The sequence below is a fragment of the Saccostrea cucullata genome, unplaced genomic scaffold (genome assembly GCF_032062105.1).
Source record: "Saccostrea cucullata isolate Sc308-1 unplaced genomic scaffold, CSIRO_AGI_Scuc_v1 ctg263, whole genome shotgun sequence".
NCBI classification, from domain to species: domain Eukaryota; kingdom Metazoa; phylum Mollusca; class Bivalvia; order Ostreida; family Ostreidae; genus Saccostrea; species Saccostrea cuccullata.
This window is the reverse complement of record NW_026926479.1, coordinates 98-25,327: the sequence shown is the minus strand read 5'-3', so window position 1 is coordinate 25,327 and position 25,230 is coordinate 98. Positions and strand designations below refer to the sequence as shown.

The following is a 25,230-nucleotide window of genomic DNA, read 5'->3' as shown; positions in this document are numbered from 1 at the left end:
ACAATGCAATGCGATTGAACCGTCTATCTATATACAAAGGGCTCACAGTAGGCGTGACTGGTCAGCAGGGGACGCTTACTCCCCCTAGGCCCCTGATCCCACCTCTGGAATTCCCAGAAGTCCGTGTTTTTGCCCTCTTTATATATTTGTATTGTTTGTTGTTTTTTTAGATCGATCATTGTCCGTTCTCTCCACCGTTTACGTTAAATCGATTTCAGTATTGAAAAAACAACATATTATTTAATATCAATATTTTAGCACATAGTTATTATCTTCCGCTTCTTTGTCCTTGACGAAATGTAATTAACAATTCTATGAAACAAAAGAACTTGTAACAGTTGCTATATAGTGATATTCTTTACAACATGGCGTATGATTTTCACATTGATCAAATCCGACTCTTCTTCACCTTAGGTTTTTATTTTTGTTAGTTTCAGAATATTTACCGATGGTTCGTTATTGATTTTACGGGTGACTGGGGTTTGAACTGCGCAATATTTTGAGCAGCAGTTGATTATAGTAAATTTACGCTTTAAAACAAACATTTATATCTTTTTATAAAATTTAGAAAAAGTATTCGTCTGTTTTTAAAAATTTTAAGAAATTGGCAAATCTCACAATTACTGTATTTGATATTTATATGAAAAAAATATTGAAATTTTGAAGCATCCAAAATCTTTTGTCACGCACGGTGTTAAAGAAGATTTGTCTACAGTAGTTGTTAAACAAACAAGTCCAAGTTAACTTCCTTAAGTACTTTATTTTAAAAATAACGTTCCCCTTATGCCCCCGTAACTGAAGACTCAGGGTCAAATTGTTCTTTGCTTTTGTCTCTCTGTCACCCCACAAAAACAAAATCTTGTTTATTACTGAAAATCATTTGGACACAGAGCTAGGGATTTCAACCGTTACAAGTGATTTCCCTGTGACAAGAAATTTCTTTGGATACAATTATATTTGACTTTGACCTCTTGGCTTTGACCTTGCTGTTTGGTCCTCTTTTCTCTTACCAAACCTCAACCTTTGTCAAGACATTGAACGATTGGTACTAGGAGTTCAATATTTCAAATTTATTTCTTTTGACAAAAACTTTCTTTGGAAAGTACTAATTTTAATCTATTGAACTTGGAGAATATCTTCCTTTAGAAAAATTTAAACCTTAGTCATAAGCAAGATTAGTTTTAAATATTTTGTGCTGACATATTTCACATGTATATTCCTTGTGTCAAAAACTTTTATAGGTGCCAAAAGATTTGACCTTGTGACATGAGAGTTTAACACACTTTTTGAAATATTTTTATCTTGGTCATGAGTTTTGACTTGTTAAAGCTAGTGCTTTCATATTTTGTATTTTTTTTTTTCGTCTGACGAGAACTTTTTTTTGGAAACCAATTTTGACATTGATCTCGGCCATCTCTTGAAAAAATTAACATTTACCATTTTACCTTATTTATTTAAATGGCTGAATCTACGGCTCTCGCATTTCACATATACATATTGCAACGTATTTCCATATGGTGAACAGACAAGAGCTTTCTTTGGGTAAAAAACATTTTGGTTTAAAATATGTTTATCCAAATTGATGAAATGGATTGAACAACATGCAAAAATGCCTATGACCGTTCTCTCAATCAAACATTTTGACCTTTTAACCATGACATTTTAGTTTGACCATGGCCTTTGAGTTTATCTACTTTTGAAACGTTATTGCAGAGACACTCATATTTCTCAGATGTATTCCTTCAGACAAGACCTTTCCTTATGTACCGTGTTACTAACAATTTCGACCTTTTGACTACGAGCTAGGGAGTTTGACATGCAATTGAGAAATGGTACCCTTCTCCATGAGCTTAGGAACATCAGCGTTTTGGTTTACTAGTTGGAATACGGAATTAAATTTTCAGTACTCATCCCTTTGAATAAAGGATATGTACTGGGACGTCTCAAAGAAAATATGAAACAACATTGACAGTCAAATTGATTAATGTTAGATAAAATCTCTGCTCGCTCCAAATTAATTTGACAAGCATGCTGCTTTATGATGGCGTATTGATCAGAAATCTGGTATATTATGTGTGTTGATTTTCGAAAGCCTGTCTGATGAAAACACAAGGTATTCTGTTCATATATAATAAGAATCTATAATTAAAGAAGGAAGTTACAAAATGCAGCTTCCAGGATAACAATGATGCCAGATTGATAAAGCTAGTATAGATTTCAATCCGAAATCTGCAGTTGTTTTAGCTTTATGAATTTTTGTAAAGAGTTTTGTTTAAACTTGATTAAAAGTTAAATTGTTACCCTATATTTGAAAAAAAAGTATATCAGAGATTTAAATCTCAACCTCAGCTGTCGTTACATTGAATTTCCTTTAAGGTTTAAGGTTTGACGAGGTGCTTTACGGGGAAACAAATCTAAATCAGTTTGTACAAACTGCTTGACCATTTAAAAAAAGAAAATAAAAGTTAGAAACAAATCTTAACTTCATGTTGCAGATCAAACGAATTTTAAAGTTTCTAAAAATGTTTTGATGCATGAGTTCTATGTGAATCGGACTGAATGATGCTCCAACCAATTGCCCATGAAACAAAAACGTCAATAATTTTACACTGTGCTGAATAAAATCTGAGATTTTGCAAATTAAGTTTCAGTGTTTCCAGCATTGATCCTAATGGATTCCAAGACATTTAGCACAGATGGCCTCTCTCTCAGGCTAACAAACCGGAATACCCGCTGTATTGCTAGTGAAGGCTGTCTACGAAGAATTTTTATCACAGAAGTCGTGAAGAATAAAAATACTGGATGTCTGAGATACTACAAGTACTAATACATGTCTTCCTTCCCCCTATCAAAGCCAGAAACCAAATAACATACGACCATCATGATTATGTAGACAAAATAGCTGTCTATATATTATATAACAGTAACGTGATAATAACTCCTGCTACCAGTTCTTAGGCGAAATGGTGTAACAGAGTTATTACTCTCCTAACGTAATATAATAACTCTCCTAATGATGTTCAATCTCGGCCATGGAAAGGGCAATAGCGGCCACAAGTTCTGTAAACGTCTTATTCCAAGGAACGGTAAACAGGAAAGCTTTGAAAACTGCTATGATTGTATTACCAGAGTTGCAACAGATAATGTTATAAGTCATAAAAATCCTTCATAACATCTTTTCTGTGCCGTATCAAAAACGTTTTCATACATTCCTAAATATACACAGACCCAGCGCCACTTGAGTATCAATGATTCTTGGCTTGTAAACAAATATCGTGTTGCAGAAACAAGACGAGGGCATCCACTTATAATTGCTGAATATTTGGATTGTAATTTTTAGAGCATATTGTTTTTATTCCGAAAAATAAAAACTCTTAACACAGTGAAATTAAAAAATCCATGTCATTTTACAGTAATAGGCCAATGTATTGCAGCTGGCGGGTGTAAATTCTATACATGTACTTTTACATTGACACAGTGAAATACCAAGCATTGATGTCAGTTTTCTGATTTCTGACTATGATTTCTTGTTAATATGAACAGTTATGCCAATGAATTTAAACTACATATGCTTAACATTGGCTGGAGTGTAAATAACAGTGAAAAAGATCAAAACCGAAGAAGAAGTACTCTATCATTCAAAGGCACAACAACAAACCCCTCAGTGCAATCAATGCAATGTACATTTGCATTTGTAGTAGATTGTTTGCATATTAAAATACAGAGAAATAAAGTCCAAGTGGATGAAACATATCGAAGTTAAGTAAATGGAATCTACAGACTTTAAAGGTATGAGAGAGGTTGTAGAATTTCCGGGTTTCATTGAGGCAGGACGGGGCATACTGGTTATTTTTAATATTAGAAAAAGTACCAGAATCACATGGTCAACGATTTTGTCCCCCCCCTTGGAAGGTGCAATTTTAATAGGTTCTTCCCCTTTATTTTTCTTTTTTATCCCACATAAAGAAATGTCATGCCACAAAGACAAGTGTTTTATTGGCTGTAAGTTGCAACAATTTTGTTTCATTTTTACCTCACCTAAGAAATGTCATGCCACAAAGACAAGTGTTTTTATCATTTACAAGTATTTTGGAAACATGTATTAGTGTGTGGTGATTTTATAAAACAAAAGAAAGAAAGAAATTTTAAACTAAAGGGCAAAGAGTACCGAGTAGCAGGGCGCTACAGGTCATTCTCAGACTGACACCTATTCTGAAGTCACAACGAGCCGTTATCTTGGTAATACGTCTGGAACTTTACAACTGTCAGACTTATTCCACTGATGAGCACTACGGTAACCCAGACGTGAAGGCAAGCCTACACCCACGCACATAACTTAGCTTTAGAAAAGTGTTTACAACGAAAAGAAATAATAAATTTTTATCTTCTTCCAATGAAAATCTAGCTAAAATTCATTTAACTTTAAAGTAAGATTTATTTTATCTATCAGTTCTGGTAATAAAGGTTATTTATTTCTTTTTTAATAGGCTTGCATTTACGAATTTAGAAAATAAAAAGTTTGTGTTTAAAAAGCTCTTCGCGTATATCTCAAATCAATGCTGAAATTAGACGATGAATGCATTTTATGATTGCATCTTTAAATTTAGAAAAAAGGTAAAAACCTAAGTTTCCTCTCATACATTCTCAGATAAAAACAATAGAAAGAAATCGATCATCTAAGACAGGACGACCATAAAAACAGAATCCCAAGCAGGAGAGCCGAGCGAGAGAGGATGGAAATAAGTGCCATCTGCCTACAGCTATTTTATGCTACTGCTGTTTAACCGTGAAACGATAACATAAACAAGTGGGGGAGTCTAGTGGAGGTAATTCGGGCAAGAAAAATCATAAACACGTGCAAAAATAATTATCACAACAAAGCAAATGTGCTTCGCCCTTCAAAATGTCTTAAACAAAATTCTTTTCTTTGGAAAATCTGCCAAAAGACGGATAGCGTGGATCTCATTAGTTTTACTTGAATTAAGATGAAAATATTTTCCATGAAATGAGTTATCTTGGGAAATGAATTATATAACAATCATTCCTAATTTCCCTTAACTAAAGGCAAATACTCTCATTTTTATCAGATAATATCTAGAAAGTTAAGAAAATTGCTACATGGAGAAAGAAAAAAAGAAGGTTACAGTTGTATTGATTTCAATTATGCCAGAACATATTTCAATCGCAAATTAATAAACGTAGCAAAATAAATCACGAACAGAAACCATAGCCGAGCAACAGGGTTCAATAATTCACATGCCCAGCAATCTTCTTTACAAGATGGCCAATTTCAGTGAGTATGTTCTTCTAGCTAGGGAAATAAACCCCCATTACACAGAGTTCCAGATCATCCCAAAAGTAAATTCCGGCCCACAATTTGTTTCCAATACACAGCTAATTGGTTAATTTGCAACTGGATTTTTCTGACAGGGAGCCATGGAGGAATGACAATTTTCTAAGTTCCCTACATCACCGTCTGACCCCCAGAGAACCTGCTCTCGCCATTCCCCATCATTATACAGTGAACTTACACATTAACCATCTCAATTAATAAGATTCTTATAGCTCTTCCCTCCTACGCGTAGTTTGAAGCATTCATCAGAACTTTTCTTAAAATATTTCAGGGCTTTTATTGTGTTTTTGTTCTATCGACTGTATAAGTAACAATGGGGATTTTTGATCGATTTCTTTTAAAAGAATTAATACTATTTACAATAAAGAAAGGAATTAGAGAACAACTGGTTTATATGTGATGGACAGACTCCCTGCTTGGAGTGTTATCATTCGTTAACAGATTGAGAGTGTTGAGGTGTCAAATAACAGGGGCCTATCTCAGCATCTGTTTATCACCAGTAAACGCATTACGAGAAAGATAGTTAATTACAGTGTCAAAATAATAAACACAGAAATACCAGAAAAGGGAGATAAAGGTCTCCACTTACAACAAAGAATACCCACCCTAGCAGCCATAGAAGATTGGGGCTTCTCAAGCAAGTCCCAGACTTTTTTCCTCCATTTTGCACACATGCCATTTCCAAAGTCCTCGTCGGATTCTCGTTGTCTCAGACTTTCTGCCTCTTTACGTATTTCTTCGTACACGTGTTCCTTCCTTTGGTGGTATTTGTGTTGACAACACGACTCTAAGTACAATTCGTCTATATTCCAGTATTCCAAATCATCACTGAAAGACAACACACACATCTCCTCCACTAAGTGTAATTTACCCGTACGATAGAAGTTTAAAATGGAAGAAAAAGACCTTGGGTGTCGGTCAAAGAAATATTCATTACATTCCAGAGAATAATCATCACAGATTTCCAGTAAACTTTCGTGAGTGTTACAAGAGCGTAACTTCCCCAGTCGTGTGTGTGGCATGCGATCTAACGTCCTCCACATTACCTCGTGCTTTACACCACCAACATTTAGCACCACCCGTTTGGAGACCCTTTTGCTCCTCATGATGGCTTCACTGTCCGGGGGACCGCCCTCCTTATCATCTGGATAATACCGTCCCGGACTATCGCCCGTCTCTCCACCTTGCACACCCATGATGAGCGGCGAGCTCTCGGCATCTGAGGTGCCAGTGCTTGCCGGCGGATATGACGTGATGGTAGGGTTTGGAGCTATCTTTACTTCAGGTTTCAGACTGTCACGGGGTCTCCGGACAGAGAAATGGTCCACACTAACATTGGATTCCCGCTTCCGGCGTGATGACACTCGATGGACTAATGAAGCTGCCGACTCCCCGTCGTGTCCCTGGGACCCAGACCTGTAAAGAACATCAACAAATCTGATTAAGGCATCTCATCGGATACCCAGACCCGCAAGATATTAAATACCACATGTCATGCTTACGCAATATCTACATCTTCAAAACAACTGGAATTAGGTTAGAACTAACAGTGAGCTGACATCAATATGAGATAGACGATGATGTCATACACTACTCACAAAGAAATCAAAACATCCTGGTGTAAATTTAAAAAAAACACAAGGTAAACAGGTAGACGTCAGTCGTTTGTTCCCGTTATAGATTGATCGATGTTAATAATCACCCAGAATAAACAATAATTTTGTCGCAGAAATCTGAAGCTGCACTAGAATAGGAAGTTATGCATTTCCTTCGATTTATGACCTGAAACAGGTCCCATTGAATGTGTAAACAGTAGAAACACGGCCACAGGCCTCCACTTCGCATTCGTGATGGGGAGTTAGTAACACACGCATCATGGTATATCGATTTCTAGTCATTAGTTATTTTTCGCTACATCGGCAGACCAGTGGTTTTTATATACACTGTTTTTATTGAAGTATATTGTCCCTTGTAACAATGTAATTTCTAAAAAATGCTGCCACTGAAACAAAAGATTTTCCGGTTTATCAGTGTTGCACTCTAATTAATATAGTTGTCTCAGCAGGGAAACGCGACTACCCCGATATACGCATGCCCGTCTTCATTCTCAGCAATTTGAGAGATACAGATCTATCACGAACAACATGGACTTGGCAGCGATAAAATAATACGTGTATAAAAGTAATTTGTGGATTAGATGAGATAATAAACACACGTATGAAAGGTTTATCAATTAAAATTTGGGGGAAGGATCGTGTTCAACAAAACAGTCTTGCTGAGTAGTGGTTAAGACTTCGGTTTGCTACGATGGCAGTGATTGGCCTAAATCTTAATACGAACGAAACATTCACTGTTACGGATTAGGCATATCTCTTACAACAATTATATAAAATCTTTAAAATCTACGCGTATGTATCTAAAAATCTATCGTTAGTTTATAGATTCCCAGCATGACAAAGAGAAAGAAAAATCGATAATAAATATCATCGTAAACATTACGAATGCAACATTTTACAGCGTGCGAGATTTTCACCTAAACACTTGACGTAAGCCACAGAAAGCGAGACCACTTGCATAACAAGAAGAGAAATCGATGTTACTTGATTCACGCCAAGACATTAACGGAGCAAAATAAAACATACTCGTCATGCATGGTATAAAGTAAACTTTAACCAAGCTGTATTGTACCAAACGCAACCCAGACCCGAGCTGACACGACGCTTGAATATTCTTTACAAAGCATATACATCTAACATGAGTGCAAAAAAAAACAAAAACCCAGAAACCTATTTAGTTCCAGAATAACTGTGATCCTTTGTTATTATGTAATCCGTTCCTGTAATTTTCTTGTCTAAAGCTTTCACTCTCAATTTGTGCGAAACACGGTGAAAAAACGCCAGAGACATTAGTACCATAAAGCCGCGAACAACGAATTCTGTTCTTATATCACCTTAAAATGTCTAATTATGTATGTTAAAAACAATTTTATTTTAAAGGGATCCTTTGAATTAGCTGCAGATCGTAGCTCTCCGAAAAAAAATTATTGATAGACCGTCTCCGGTCTATCAGTATATATTTTTTCGGAGAGCTACAGATCTGTAGCTACCTTTGAATTAATAGATATACAATCTTAAAACTACAATAAAATTGTATTGTAGATTTTGACTCGTAAATCAACGATGTTTTCCAAGGAAATGGCACGTGGTCAGAAAATTTCTGCTTCAATGCCACAGTAAAATCAACTTTGTATCTCATATAGACATTTGAGAATTTAAATACAATCAAACACAACACACACAAAGAATTAATTTAATTTTAAAATAGAAAACATATAAATTATTATGACGTCATCATACTTCCGTTCAAGACTGCGCCCCCTGTCAAACCGTGTTGCCAGTGGCTGGTATATCTCCCACGTTCGGTGATTATGTCGCCTCGCTTTTAGAGGTGATTTTGGCTCAATTTACAAGGTGATTTGTATTTCATCGATTTGAAAAATTCCGACATTGACGGGAAATGATTCTTAGACCCAGTCAACAAACGCTAGACGGAAACCAGTCTCATCTTATCAAGATCTGTCCGCACGGTCTCTACTCACTTGTTACCATAACAACCATCTAGGAAACGCGCTTTCCTCGCCCACGCCAATTTAGAAACTAATTTTCAAAAACCAAAAAAAAAAATGTTTTAGTGTTTCGCTTGTGAACATTTTACAGATATTTCAGAACCTTATTTAAATACATGGCCTTATTTCATATGCGAACAGTCCTAGACAGCATTTTTTTTTTAAATGTTAAAAAACCAAGACATTCAATACTTTTTACTGGATGAACACATACTAGTACTGTTTAAATAAAATAGATTAACAGATAAAAGAAGGATAAAACTTTCTTAAGAACAGAACCGATTTGAATTTTGTCGAACACCAGACGACACTGCAGACTTTTCCATTGTAAGAATGACCAATGAGACCTAAGCAGAAGCACTTCTCCCCCTGTCAGAGGAACAACAGAGAAGTTGCTCTCAAAATAGTGTTTCAAGTGACAAAGGATAATTTAAGAAAAGAAAATTACATAGTTTTGATGTACATTTTTAGAATTTTAAACCTTATCAAAAATCACTAATGAATCCGATATTGCCTCGTTTGTTTAACGTCCATTAGAAAAATTTTCACTCAATTTGAGAGGCCAACATTTGCCGAAATAGGGTTGCAAATTCAGAATGAGGACCTTTGAGCACTGAGGGATCCTTTTCTTGCAAATACCTACTGCGACACGGGATGTTTGTTTATACGTTCTCATCCAAAGGACCGGTCTCCATGTTCCGAAGTGGGATTCGACCATGCGAGGCAAGGATAACTCCTTATACTCTAAGAATTTCTTCGTAAAAGGCGGTTTTTTATGACGTCATGTTTAGCTGGAAAGGTAGGTGGTATCCCTGCCTATGCCTTTCAAATACCATACAAAAGCCTATATTGAAGAGGGGAAAAGATCCCTCACTGCTCAAAGGCGCATTAGCCCACTGCTCAAAGGTGCATTAGCATGCTGGTCAAATAGCATTATACATAAGCCCTTGTCTCATTATGTATGGTAGCAAAGGGCATTGGCACTGTTCCGAGTTAGTGAAAATATAGATATTTATGATTTAAACGTCGCCTTCAAAGTTTTGATAACTTTATGATACTAGTATTGTCTCTTTGTCATTATTTGAGCTCAATATATATTATAAGCTGTACGTTTTTAAGCTTCAGGCACCTCATGAGATTAGAATTTAACATGCATTTCTTTTTTCATTTAGAGAGTGTAAAATTTTCCAATAAACAATATTTTATTTTATAGCATAATGTTTTCTCTTGCTACATGTTATATTTATATCGTAATCCTTTGCTATCACTTAAACAAGATAACATAAATATGTTAATTAAATTGCTTTTAGTAAGAGAGAGTTTAGAGTTGACATCCGAAGAATCTACAAAAAAATGTAATATATGAATACTCTTAATAAGTGAGGAAAAAATATTATGCAACCGACATTAAAACCAGATGTCTGAAATGAATAAAATAATCATAATGAAATGTACTCACAAGTGAAAATTTCCTCTAGCAAACAACACATAGGAGCAAAAATATCAACTCGCATTTCCAATCAAACCCCATGTCATTTCGTTCACATCTACAGCAATAATTATAATTATATGATGTTCGGTATATGTAAAATGATCGTAATTTCTCCGGGGAGTGGTTTGTAAATATCAATCAAGTGAATGAGATGGGATGCCCAATACCTACCATTAGCGATGATTAACATCGCCTGCTTGAACTACAGCAGCCCGGGATGTCCTATCTGGGAACAGCACCAAAAATTGATTTAGTTTTGTAATTATGTGAATAAAGTAAATATATTAGTCCTTCGGTAATGTTTGGATAGACATTCACTGATATTGATATAAGATTAAAAAAGATTACTCTTTTGTATCGATGTTACAACAGAACTGTGTACGCTTCTGATCAGCTTCAAGCCAGACAAGTAAGCTGGGGCTGAAGAAATGTAGTTTTAACAATTCCCCCCCGGGGGGGGGCAAGCTATACATGTATTATACTGATAAAACAAAATATATCAGAAAGGGCACTTCATGTGCTTTGTTATTGATTAACAGCATTATTGCAATAAAAATCTTAAAACCTTCTTAAACAATGTATAAAAGAGTAAATTCGTTTGCAATTTATCGTTCCTGTGTAATTTTGACATATTTCTTAGCTTTCATTTGAGTTGGGGGTAAACGCATGAATTATAATCCATATCTCTAGCTTCTTGTGTTTAACTATCTCTAGTCATTTTAAAGATATGAGAACAAGATATAGCTCCTCTTTATATGGGAACCAGACAAAAGACCTTATGATGGATCGCATCCCAATGGATCATTTTGTATGGCGGGTGTGCTGGTCAATTGGGGGTGCTTACTCTTACCAGGCACCTGATCCCACCTCTGGAAATCATTTCAAGTTCACAGATTTGTAATGTCTGAATGGAAGTATTTGTTGAGCTACGTATATCACTAGCTGTTCGTTATCTTCCCCCTTTTTCATTAAGACCGAGTTCAAACTTTTGATGCATAACAAATGCGTGTATGTTTACCAGTTAGACGAAATTTAACCAAGGAACAACAGTTAGAGAATAGATGACAGGAAAACAACAAATATGTACATAATCAAAATGCAGCAATTGCTGGTAACTAGAAGTAGAAATGTATTAGTCTTATTTCAATTTTTTATTTTCATACAAACTTGATTTGACGAAATGCTTTATCACATTAGACTCTATTTTGTTATTTTACTTGGAAATGGCGATTGATTGGCTTAACTTTTTCAATTATGATCCAATTCGAAGTCATATGGCACATCTGAGACCATCAAATGAACAGAAACCATTTCACCGTGAAGCTGAAGATTTTTGAAGAAAACTTTAAATTATCCTTTATAATGTTATTAAAAAGTGTTTGTAAAACTGCAGAATGATTAGTATGCTGTAATTCTGTTGTAAAAGATTATGTATGTTGTAAATGCTATCCCTACGCCGTAAGTCTATATGCTGTACTCTGCAGTTATGCTAAAATTGTAAATATCTGACAATGTAATCGATGCACTGTAAATCTGCAATGAATGATATCATCAGTTTACGGTAAATCTGTATTGATATCAACAATTTACTGTAAATCTGTAATGATATCAACAATTTACTGTAAATCTGTATTGATATCATCAGTTTACTGTAAATCTGTAATGATATCATTAGTTTACTGTGAATCTGCAATGATATCATCAGCTTACTGTAAATCTGCAATATATATCATCAGTTTACTGTAAATCTGCAATGATATCATCAGTTTACTGTAAATCTGCAATGATATCATCAGTTTACTGTAAATCTGCAATGATATCATCAGTTTACTGTAAATCTGCAATGATATCATCAGTTTACTGTAAACCTGCAATGATATCATCAGTTTACTGTAAATCTGTAATGATATCATCAGTGTGCAGTCAATCTTTTGTATGTTATAATGTCATCAGTGTAGTGAATCTCTTTTACACTATCCTCAGAATATGACCATATCAACTGATTTTATCAGTATCACTACATGTGATCTCATCAACTGATTGCTGTAGATTTTATGCCATCTGTATGCTTCCGATATGTTCTTAATAATTCAACTGTCTCTATATATGCTGCAGAGATGCCGTTTTGCCCTCAGTATGCTGAAGATTTGTATTATGCAAATGCCTCTTATTATTACGTTTTTCAAGAATGATTATTGTCAGATTATTTCTTTCTAAAAAAGTAAATATTTAAAGTAAATAAAGTAAATAAAGTAAATATAAGTAAATTTCTAAATAATAAATAAATAAAAAGTATCTAAAATAAGTAAATAAATTATTTTTGAAAAATAAGATTTCAAAAAAAAGTTGTAACTTTGCGAAATCCAATATGCATTGCTACACTTCTGTAATTTATGGCAGTTTCTATTGGAACATCACTATCAGGAAAACAGTTCCGACAGCCTTGCTGCTGAATATTTCAAGAACGGGATTTGGACTGGCAGGGTATAAAATTGATTTCAGTTGCAATTCCAACTTCGAATGTTTCCATTTTTGACCTTATTACTGAGACATTAGCTAATTTTGAATAAAAATAACTATTGCATGAAGAAACATTAATTTTACAGAACACCCTCTTTTTACACCTCTTTTGTTCTTACGGAGCCGGAAAAACAATACACTGTGTTTGTTATTTTTTCTAATAAACCGATATTCAACAAATAATTTTATGGACCACAAGTGGAATATTTTAATAATGCATCGACTATAACGATAAAATCGATAACATATAGTGAACAGGTATCCCGCGTACTCGACTGTTCGTCAATCTATCGATTGTTTCTCCAATTCATCTGATGGCAAATGGTAACGGGTAGCACCAAGAACAATGAACATCTCGACTGTAAATTAAATTACGGGTACCTGCTTTTTCAGCTATCCTCATTCATTTCTTTAACTTACCACATACACAACATTTTCTACTCCTTCTTAAAACTACGGATCAGTGATGGCGACTGAGGGTTCATCAATCATGAAGAGGATAGAATCCTCTAATCTTTATCGTTTTATTACATCAATTCTGGACATTAACATGCCATCTCAACAAAAAATATTATCTCCGTAACTTCCTGCATTTTTATCTTGCTCAACAGATGAAGAAATAGCGCCACAGAATTGTTTCTTCCAGAAATACATTGTGCTATACACTTCGATAGCCAACGCAATTTTTTCTGTATTGACAAAAAAGGGAATCTGACATATTTATGACAAAGCCATATCATTATATCATGAGCAAGTAAGCTTGCTACAAACTATATCTATTTAAGCGAAAAATCTGTCCAAGTCGGTTAAGTTAGCGAAATGACGGGGGCCCAATTTGAGATGCAGCCTACATTTTATCTCAAACCGCCAGCAACTTTACAGCATCAATTAGATTCAAGACATACACAAATAAAATATTCATCAAAAGATCATTTTTGTTTTACATTTTCACAAAAGGTTTGTGGTCTATGGTATTTTGAATTTATAGTCTATTAACATTTCGTTAGTATCTTGCGTTATTTTGATTCAACTTATATAACTGCAAGATAAACTCAAAAAAAGAAAGCGATATTTCATCCACCTTATGCAACAAAAATGTGGACACATAATTTTCAATTGTAGTACAGTAATCCCTCGAAACATTTTGTTTCGATGAAGTGCTTCGTAATCAGAAAATCTTTATTGGTCAAATTATGCAGAATTCATGATAAGAGGATGAGGGTTTAGAGTTTATATCTATATTATTCTGTTATAATCCAAAGAAGAAATAAGAGAATGGAGAAATTAAGTCTTGAAGTAAACACCAATACATTGCAAAGCTAATAATATTTTCTTTGTGACCGTAACTCAATAATATTCACAGCTGAATCTGGAAGGCAAAGAAAGGAAATAGCATAACAAGCGTGCCAGAGGAGCTTCAAAAAAATAAAGTGAAGCCAAAATAAAAAAGAATTCAGAGATGAGGTTAAAATTTAATGACTACCTACCCCTCATTGGCCACGGCACAGGTTCCAACTTGAATCATGGATATATATTGTGTCTAAAACAAAAAGCCCCACTCAGACCAACTAGGGTCCTATCATGCAAATGTACACTAAAGAAGCCAGCAGACTAAATCCTTGACCAATTGGCAAAAACCATTACATAGTTTCCCATGCTCACAGGCTTAAGGCAAACGGAAAAAAGGCAAAAAGAAAGCAAAAGTGCGCAATTCAAAAGTTTGTCTTGTACGTAAATCCTTGTGTTGTTTTAAGTTTTGAAACTTACAGTACACAATACACTAAGGGTCCTGTCAGCGACAACTTCGTGCCAAAAATTGCGGACCTTCCGTATTCTGCTGGAAATTCTACTTTATATTGAGCTGCCAGTTGAAAGTCGAGAAAACAGAAAACCGTGACACAGAATCCGAGTTTTTGTTCGATAACTGAAGAAGATTACATCTGCTTAAATGTGACAAAGATTATTTTGATTTTTAACAGGTTAACGGTCAAGCAGACGACATGACCTAATCCAATATAGTGAACAGACAGACTCGATACAACTGATTCGATCTGGAGAACGCGTCACATTATGTCAACCTCCATATTGAGCTGGTATCAATTATTTAACATCACACCATTTTCTTGGAAGAATTTCTAGTTCGTCACTAGCTCCATGGCTCCTGTATTCATAATGACGAGGGTCATGTGACTTTGAAATGTGGCTGGCAGACGACAAGTGAATTTTTATGTCAGGTTTCCGTGGGGCTTTGACAAGTTATCGGTATCGAGGTTCAGATTAACCGATTACATAACGATTGTTTTCGCCGATTGTCAATATCAGTCCATATTCCGGGGGTAAAAATATCTCCTGTCACTTAATGGCATAAAATTAAATAAATCAATATTCAGTCATAGCTGAAATCACTGCACCGTGACTTATTGGTTAAATAGACAAGTGTTAAACAGTTGTTAATTTTTACAGCATCTGTGTAAATGTTGCAATCATTATAATTAAAGATTAACCGTATATCTTTTATGACATACTCATTTTTTGAATACATGTATGTTGTAAATGTTAATTTGTGTTTCCTTTATCCGATGAAGAGCTTTGTAAAATAATATATTTTCGAGGCTTAATTTGATGCGAATTACGTAAGATACAAAATAATTATATATCATAAAGAATGATTATCGTGGCTACATTCAGATTTGATTGGATTTAAATATTGCTGATATTCTAGAGCTTATAAAGGAAAATCAATGATGAAGCGAAACACAGCACACTGAAGCATAATTGTCAAGAGTGAATGTAATCGCCGAGAGAGCCCTCCAAACATGTAATCACACGCTAGACAGAGTCTGCAGAAAGAAGAATATTACCAGGCCATTAACAATTTAAACATGTAATTTGTTTCTTTTCTTGAAATTCGCCCTCCTTCGCTACTCTACTGATGAGGTCGTAAAAACATAATTACGATAATTGGCCTTTCTCTGCATGACTCCAAGAATACATTTTGTATATTAATTTTATCCACATATCATACTTCAAAGAAATAACATCTGAAGACTTTTGAGACTTTTGCAAAGAAAAGCATTTTAGTTTGATGCTGAACATCGAGTTAAAACACTGATACCTGAGATGATGTATTGCCTTGGACGTGTAACTTGACCATTCATACAAGATAACTCATTAACCTACAATATTCATTCATATCAAACTTCTGGTAAATCGTGTCAGGCTCTGTTAAGACTTACTAGTATTGCCTTTGACGTGTAAACTGACCATCCATACATTAACCTTCATTTAAAACTTTTCTGCTGGTGTCAGACTCAGTAAAAATAGGAATTATACAAATATTTGGACTGTAATTGATGATATGCATTTTCATAATGCCAGGTGAAACAAAATGAAAGATTTTTAAATTTCTTAGATCTAAATACCATTCAAACTTTTAATATAAAATAGAAGTACTAGGCCAAGAAACCAAAATTACCGGTACCCAAACGGTACCCAAAGAAAGCTCTTGTCAAAACAAATGCAACTGTCTAACAAGAAAGCCTTAGCACCAATCGTTTAGATGTTATGGCCAAAAATATTTTTTAAAGGTCAACTCAAAGGTCCAGATTTTCAAAGGGAAAATCAAAATATTGTTAATTCTAAATGTTTCTAAGTATTCTTTTTATTTTAAAAATTATCTACTAATATTTGGCAAAAATTTTGAGTACGCTTTACAATATTACGCCTGTCTCGCTATCCTCTCCCCCTCTCTCTTTCTTTTCCGATTTTTAAATTTTTTTAAATATTTTTTTGAGAAATGATGTGGACGTTTGTGCGTACAAAGGAATCACTAAATAATACCCCCGTGAATATAATGGCCCCTTGCAAAATATATGTCCAAAAAGTAAAATAGGATGTGCACAATGGCAATATGTATCAAAGATTCTGTAAAAGTTTTATTAACTTTCCTTCAGTGGTATGAGAGGAGTTCAAGGCCCCAAAGCATTAAGTATACCGATTACTATATACAGTGTACCCTCCCACTTTTCAAGCGGGGGGGGGGGTATAATAAAGATTTTGATCGACTTAGGCTTAAGATGTTTCAAGATCCTGGGTCAGCATTTTTCAAGTAATGTTTTATATGTTAAATGACCTATCTGATTTTTTATTGAACAAACAGAATAAAATGAAGGTTGTAAATGATGAAATCAATGGGAAGATCTTTGATCACTTAATGGGCGCGTATAACCCTAACCCTAACCCTGGCGATAACAATATTGACAGAGCGTTACATATGCTGATATGTACAGTGATTCTCTACTTAACACTGGTACGTAATTGATTGATGAAATTCTGGGGAAAAAAAACCAAGAAGATGCATATGGTGTAAAATATACTCGTTGGATGGAAGTAAAGTATAACACTACAGCTAACATACAGATCTATTTACACAATAAAGAATTAAAAGCGAACTTGTTTTCACTGCATTTTTCTCAGGTACCGTATTTTCAGTTTTTACAATACTTGGAGCAGGGCAACTAAGGAAAATATTTGACCACGTGTCTGATGTTAAGGTACTAGTAATTCATTGTCAAGGTATAATTTTACTGAAAATAAGCAATCAATTATTTAACCTTAACATGTAAAATGACTTAATCTTTGATACACAACACAAAACAGTGAGATTTATATAATAAAGCAATTTTATAGAGAACTGAAGCGGACATGTTCAATAATGAAAGAACGGATTATACTAAAGACAAGATCATTCAGTAATGTAAATAAAAGCTCATTTCCTCCTGGGACGAACTACATGTGTCTTTGGAAATTTATATGTATCGAAATTTCCACCATCGAACTATCTAAACAATTTCATGGAACGACCGCATAAATAAGCCCTGGTTAAATCTAGTACTGTCTGACGTCGTGACGTCAGACAACAAATATTTGGACTGTAATTGATGATATGCATTTTCATAATGCCAGGTGAAACAAAATGAAAGATTTTTAAATTTCTTAGATCTAAATACCATTCAAACTTCTAGGAAAGCTCAAATACAAATAAATCTGTACTGACGTGAACTTCTGTAATTGGATATGCATTTTCAAGAAAACAAAATGAAAGATTTTTAAATTTCTTAGATCTAAATACCATTCAAACTTCTAGGCCAAGAAACCAAAATTACCGGTACCCAAAGAAAGCTCTTGTCAAAACAAATGCAACTGTCTAACAAGAAAGCCTTAGCACCAATCGTTTAGATGTTATGGCCATGTTATGGCCATTTTTTAAATGTCAACTCAAAGGTCCAGATCAAAGGGTCAAAATATTGATGCCGAAGGATGAGATATCTCAAAAGGAATGTGAAACCCCTTGCACCAAGCATTCAAAGGTTATAGTCAAGGCTTAAGTTTTCGAAAACTGGTCAATCTCAAAGGTCAAGGCCAAAGGGTTAAAAATTGAAGAAATCTAGGGAAAGCTTTTGTAACAAGGAATATACAATATACATGTGAAAATGACAGCTCTAGCACCAACTGCTCAAAAGTCAGGCTAAGGCTAGAGCTTTTTTCAAAACTAGACAATTTCAATGGGTCAAAGTTATTGGTACCCAAGATAAGCTCTTCTCAAAAAGAAATATTAATCGTTCAAAAGTTATTTCCGAGGTTTAAGTTTGTTAATTTTGGCAAATGTGGGTCAATTGAAAGAAAAGAAGTAAAAATTAACAGTACCCAAAGAAAGATATTGTCACAAGAAATATGAAAAGCAAAGCTCCAACCAAGCAAAGGTTGTTGACAAGTTTAAAGTTTTTATGGATAGAGCAAAAAAAACTATGTTCCCCCGAATCTTTGATTACGGGGATATAATAAAAATAAGCAGGATAATCATTTAAAACAGAGAACAGCTGTTCTCAGTTTTGCTGCAGTCAAAAATAAAAAAAAAAGCAAACATAGTAGTTAAAGGTGTAAATTTTCACATTTGAAGATGGACAATACATACATGAGTAATCTTCTCAAATTCGATGCTGCTGCTCCGAAACATTATACTTTATCGAATACATGTCTAAACTAACATTTACTTTACTTATAGGATCGAACATGAAATTGATTTGCATCAACAACAGACTATTTTGAAACCCTGACTAAATTCTGAAAATTAAATATCAATATTTGAATATGAAATAAGAAGGCAAAATACTATAGTCAAGCTCAAAAGTCTATTTAAACAATACAAATCAGGTGCAGAGCAAACAAGGACTTTAAAAAATAAGGGATCAGGTGCCACTGAGGAGTAAGCATCCCCTGTCGACTGGTCACACCGGTCTTGTCTCAATGAATACACAAGTGGAGTATGAAAGCCCTAGCACCAACTGTTCAAAAATTATCACAAAGGCTACAGTGAGATTATTTTTTGATTAAGTGGGTCAAACTCCGAGGTCAAGAGATCAAATTTGGTGGTAACCAAAGAAAGGTCTTGTCACGGACAAACAGACAGACGTGGACGGACAGGAGAAAAACTATATATACGTCCCCGAACCTTCGATCACGGGGCATCAGAAAAGGAAACAGACACCGGGAAAGCTTCCTTTTATTAAATAGAATTCCCTAAAATGTGACGAATGCTCATTAAAAGCTGAATCAACGAGATCGACAAATCTTTATTATTCTATAGTTACCAATTAAAATGATTTAATTTAAAGAAGTTGTTCAAACAGAAACTTACAATGTGTGTTAAAGACAGAGTATTTTTTAATTTATATTTTAAAAAGGCTAGAGGTTATCTTGGTACTTACGCCTCGAGTTAATTTCAATACAATCTTCATCAACACAAAACATAAGTCTGGTGCAGTAGCTCATGGAAGTGTAAATTATGCATTGGGCATCTATCTGGTGATTGTATTAAATCTTATTGATGTACAGAACTCTCAGAACTCCCAGGAACCGAGCACGCTATCACAGCCAAATTGAATTTAGATATCTTGATATTACGCACGTTGATACAAGAGTGAAGAATTAAGGAACTATTGTGTTGTATAATTGATGCAGAATTTCGCATGGTATCAAACAAGAATCAACGTTATATTGACATGAAGGGAGGATTTTTCTGTAAAACAGAAAACAATAGTTCCACCTCTTCCTCTCCGGGCTTCTACTCAGCAAAGGAAAAGAAGGTTATGTACGTCAATGACAGAGTTGATACCAAAAGCAACTGAATTCTACAGAAGTGTAATATCGCCATGTTTTATTTTATCATAGGTTGGCTTTGATTGTTGAAAGTCCCTTCGAGAACTTTTCACTCAGATTGACATTAGTACCCGGCACTCACAGCTTTTGAGCACTGCATTAGGGTTCTTTTCGTGCATGCCAGCAACTACTGAGATAGGGGACCACGGTTTATATGCTCTCATCAAAAGGACCGATAACTTCGTCACCAAAGCAAATATATACTAACCACTGCACCAAGCAGGTGACATAAATCACAATAGAAAAATCTTGGCAGAACTTTCAAGGGCTACCAGTCAAAAATGTTAATTGAAATGACATAGAGAATCACTCCCGGACTATCAGTTTAAATTATATAGTTAAGACCAAAACTGTAGGAGGAGAAGCATTTAAAAAGTATTTCACAGACATTTCTATTTTTAGTAACCACGGCAACACCGTTCACCGAAATCAAAAACCGATACACAGAATTATATATCTTAGTTTAGTCTACTTGTGTGCCAAAGTAAATTGAAATCATACCAAAAGTGTCCAAATGAAATGTATTGAAAAATTGTTTACAGACAGACAGACGTTACCATTTCATGTAGTTGTAAAGATACAATCAAAACCCTCAAATAGAAAAGAAAATTAAGAAAGCTGGAATAAAGAAAAACATGCATTTTAAAAAAAACGTTAATTGATTTAAAAATTGTCTCTTGACATACTTAGGATGAATCAAATCTCATTGTGAAACAAAAGGAAGAGAAATATATTCAGTTGGGACATAAAACACACACAAGCAATAAATACTCGTAGAATAATGATCCTTGATTAAGTCTTCTTTTTTGGCAAGATTGCAATAAGAATATAACTGTACAGCAAGATGGGTATTGGTTAAAATTTTACAGAATTTTCAATTTTAGTTACCATGGCAACATTTTCATCAAGAAACACAAAACTGATAATTAAAAACATATACAGTGCATCTACTATCAAGCCAAATAACATTATGAATCAAACTAAAACTGTATTTGGTAAATATTTTCTTTGTTATATTTTACAGTTACTTGCTGCATTTTTAAACCAAGCATGACACTGTTCATCAAAATCAAAAACCAACAAACAGAATTATATATTACTTAGGATTTCACCCCACATTGTGTGCCAAGTTATTATTGAAATCAGATATAAACTGTAGGAGGAGTAGCATTTTGAAAAATTGTTTACTTACAGCCCCTTGACGGCAATAGCGGGACAACATATCTGTTAACAGTATATACATGTATAATTTATTAAGAAAAAAACTGAGGATTATATATCATTGTGCAATTATGTTTATCTTTTTAAGTGGCTTCGTGAAAGACTGCGAAGAATTCAAGTTACAGCTAGAAAAATGACTGGATATCTTAACAATAATATTATTATTATTAAATCCCTAAAACATCTTTTATTTTAGAAATTGTCTCTTGACATACTTAGGATAAATCGAATCTCATTGTGAAACAAAAAGTATTCGAAACAAATATATTCTTGGAGGACCCCTTGTCGTAAACACACACAAGCCATGAAACAGACAGGAATCACGTGATTCGCGCATGCAGTTCCTGTGTGATTTCACATTTAAATCATAGAGGGCAATGTAACATATGAACACTGAAACCTAATGTTATTTATGAAAGTATTTAATTTGTTCGCGAACTTTTTGATCATCCCTCGTAGTATTCATGTTTTTCCTGTAAGATTTTGATTTTTTTTACGATGGATTTCAGGATTGCTACATTTTACGTTCTTCAATTCATACATCTAAATTTTTTCAGATTAAGGACAGATGATACAAATAATTTTTTGTCAAAAAATGTGAAAATAACACACTGAGTCATTTTTAGATGATTAAAATAAACAAGATTCATCGCGTAGTTTTTAATTTTTCATTCAAAATTTCACCAAAAAAACGGATTTAAAGTGAAAAATATTTGTATAGATTAATAAGGACGGTTGCAGAAAGGTAGAACTTTGAACATCATGGAAGGTTTACAATTTTTTAATATTTGAGAAATTTATTATTTGCATCATTTACAACAAAAATAAACCCAAAAATATATACCAATCCAGGCATCCATTTTTTGTTGGTATCATCTGTCCTTAAATAGATGTAATACAATGTACTAGACTAGTATATTCACATATTATTTTCGTTATCGAATTAAAGAGAGGTTAAGCTTTGACATGTTTTGAGTAAAGTTCCATAGGCGTAGTCATAGAGACAGACATTCTTTATTTTCTTTTACAAACCCTCAATTTCAATGTTGAATATTTTTTTATCTGTTACAATATACAGGGGAGTTTCTGACTTACATATATAATAATTGCGTAAATACATATTTCAATCCTTGATTTTGAAATATTTGAAACATACATTTTTCCCATCCCACACACAAGATAGTGTGACCGATTAGTATTGTTAATTGGACTTTGAGCTTTAATATACTATTCGTTATCACCACATTTCAAGAAGAAAACTCTCGTCTGCAAAATTTTGACTTCTCCTATTTATTCTAAATGTACAAGATCAACGATTCTGTTTAACAACAGCCCCTAGTGCAGACTTACCCAGCGCAGTGAAAATGAATATAACATAGATATATATACATGAATATAAATCAGATGATGGCTAGTCAACTCAAAAATGGACTCAGTAATTGAATAAGGCTATTGACCAAGACATGAAGAAAGCTTCTTTCAGGAATTGCTTCCTTCGGATTAATAAACCTTATATCAAAGTTACCGAAAAGCCAAATCGCAAAGAATCATTCCGCCAGAGTCGGCACTTTTTTATTCCGCCGTTAATTACTTCTATTTTGGTATCATTTCTTGTCATTTCTTATAGTGACCTTTTGGCCTCTGGTATTCATTATGGATCAAGAAGTCTAATGTTTGATAATATTGTCGACCTATATCAATATTCACATGTATCATCTTAATAAAGATAATTTGAAATAATTGCTACGTTTTCTTGTAAACCATTTTCTCAGAATATCCAAAAAATACTTAGAAAATCCTATACAACACTTGCTAATGTAAAAACTTTATTTGATAAACAAACTTTTCAGCTCTTAACTAAATTCCCAAAAAAAAGAATTAAATTGTTGGGAGGGACCAAAACGCGAAACCTCTCGTACAGTATGTCAACTTGCAGTTCTGTTGAGCAAATTAAAAAAAAAACTAAAATAAAGTTTTCTGCCAAACTAAAATTTGTATTTTGCCATATCACAACCTAAGTTATTGGTGCTTTCTTCTAAGTGCTTGAAGTCAAGGTTTTAACAATTGTTACAAATTATCATAAAGAACAACTAAAATTCGGATATTTTGCTGTTATCAACTTTGTGCCATTTGATACCATGACAGGTCTTGCAGTTACCTGGAAATTAATTTTTCCTAAATTTAAAATGCTCAGTATCCGGCAAAAATCTGAAATCCAGCGTCTGAAATAAGTTTAAGAGTGTTAATCTGTTGATGCATCATCCATGCAATTTGATCTGGGTAGGGCTTGAAGTTACTCTGGAATAAGCATGTTCCAAAATCATTTACCTGGTCACTCAACTGAAAAAGAAAGTCAAATACAGCATCAGAAGCAAATCTATTAGTGTCCATTCATTGATGCATATCATTCATGCGAGTTTGGTTCAGAAAGGCCTAATATAATGTCTTGGTATTGAAACTGCACTAAAAACTTTAACCTAGTCACTAAACTGGAAAATGTAGGCCAGATTCCACATTCAAAGCAACTCTATTAGTGTGCATCTATAAATAAATCTTCAAATACAAATTTGGTTAGCATAGTTCCAAAAACTTTTTCCAGCTTCTGAAAATGTCCAGCTGTGTGCATCTTTGGGTGTATGCGTTACCCTTGCAAGTTTGGTCAACAAAGACTATAGTTATTTCATTTTATAAAACTCTTCTCTGCAGAAGATAAGACAATTTGTTTATGATACATCTATGTCTCCTGTAGTTAAAACACATGAAATAAATTTTTGCGGGTAACAGAATAGTTTCTACTGCATGTCTTCATTACATTGCTAACCAAAACAGAAAGAGACGCGACAAATACATTGATGAATTAAAGGATATCATATTTTAGTCTGTACTAACAATGTAGTACCCTATAAAAGAAGTCTTGGAAAATTCAGATTTTTATACCCCCGCTTGAACAGCGGGAGGGTATATAGTAATCGGGATGTCCGTCCGTCTGTACGTTCGTCTGTCTGTTACGCTTTGGAGTTCTCATCTCTTATCCGTAACTCCTCTCATACCACTGGCACTGAATGAAATTCCATGAGACTTTTAAAGAATCTTTAACACATATTACCATTATACACCTCCTATTTTACTTTTTGATTCGACACATATTTTGGGTTTCCCATAGCAAAGCATGGACACTGCCACTATATTCATATGGATGGCGGGGGTATCATTTAGTTAGCTCATTGCTCACAGTACCTCTATTTTCTTCTTAATATTTATACTCCCTGCTTGAAAAGTTGAAGAGTATAAAGTGATCGGAATGTCCGTCAGTCTGTTACGCTTTGGGGTACCCATCTCTTATCCGCTAATCCTCTTATACTACTGAATGGATTTTAATGAAATTTTCACATAATCTTTTAGATAGTGCCATTTTGCACCCTCTATTTTACTTTTTGATTGGACACATATTTTTGGTTTCCTGGAGCAAAACACGGACACGAGCATTCTTTATAATATTGAAGGGTACCCATCTCTTATCATCTTCGCTAGCCAAAGGTTTTCTGTCCATGGGGAGCGGTGCGGACCGAAACCCCTTGGCTAGCGAAGATGACCTCTTATCCACAACTCCTCCTATACCACTGAATAGAATTAAACAATACTTTCACAGATTCTTTATTATTATTACATAATGCCCTTGTGACCTCCTATTTTACTTTTTGATTCGACACTTATTTCGGGTCTCCCTGAGCAAATCATAGACTTTGCCATTTTACCATATCGGAGGCGGGGGTATCATTTAGTGAGCTCATTGCTCACAGA

At 34.3% G+C, this 25,230-nt stretch overlaps 1 protein-coding gene across 9 annotated transcripts in view; it reads right to left on the bottom strand.

Moving 5' to 3' along the window:
• The window catches only part of LOC134271787 (potassium voltage-gated channel subfamily B member 2-like), a 28,516-nt gene extending 8,734 nt beyond the window's left edge, over positions 1–19,782 (bottom strand). Inside the window, exons 1-2 of one of the 9 annotated variants that reach the window (XM_062753997.1) lie at positions 19,758–19,782; positions 5,959–6,769 (exon numbers count right to left, since the gene is read on the bottom strand). In XM_062753997.1, the coding sequence (XP_062609981.1) occupies positions 5,959–6,549 (591 nt within the window). In that variant the 5' untranslated portion in view covers positions 6,550–6,769; positions 19,758–19,782. The other 8 variants (XM_062754001.1, XM_062753993.1, XM_062753992.1 and 5 more) reach the window with 8 other exon arrangements.
• Positions 19,783–25,230: the final 5,448 nt, after the last annotated feature.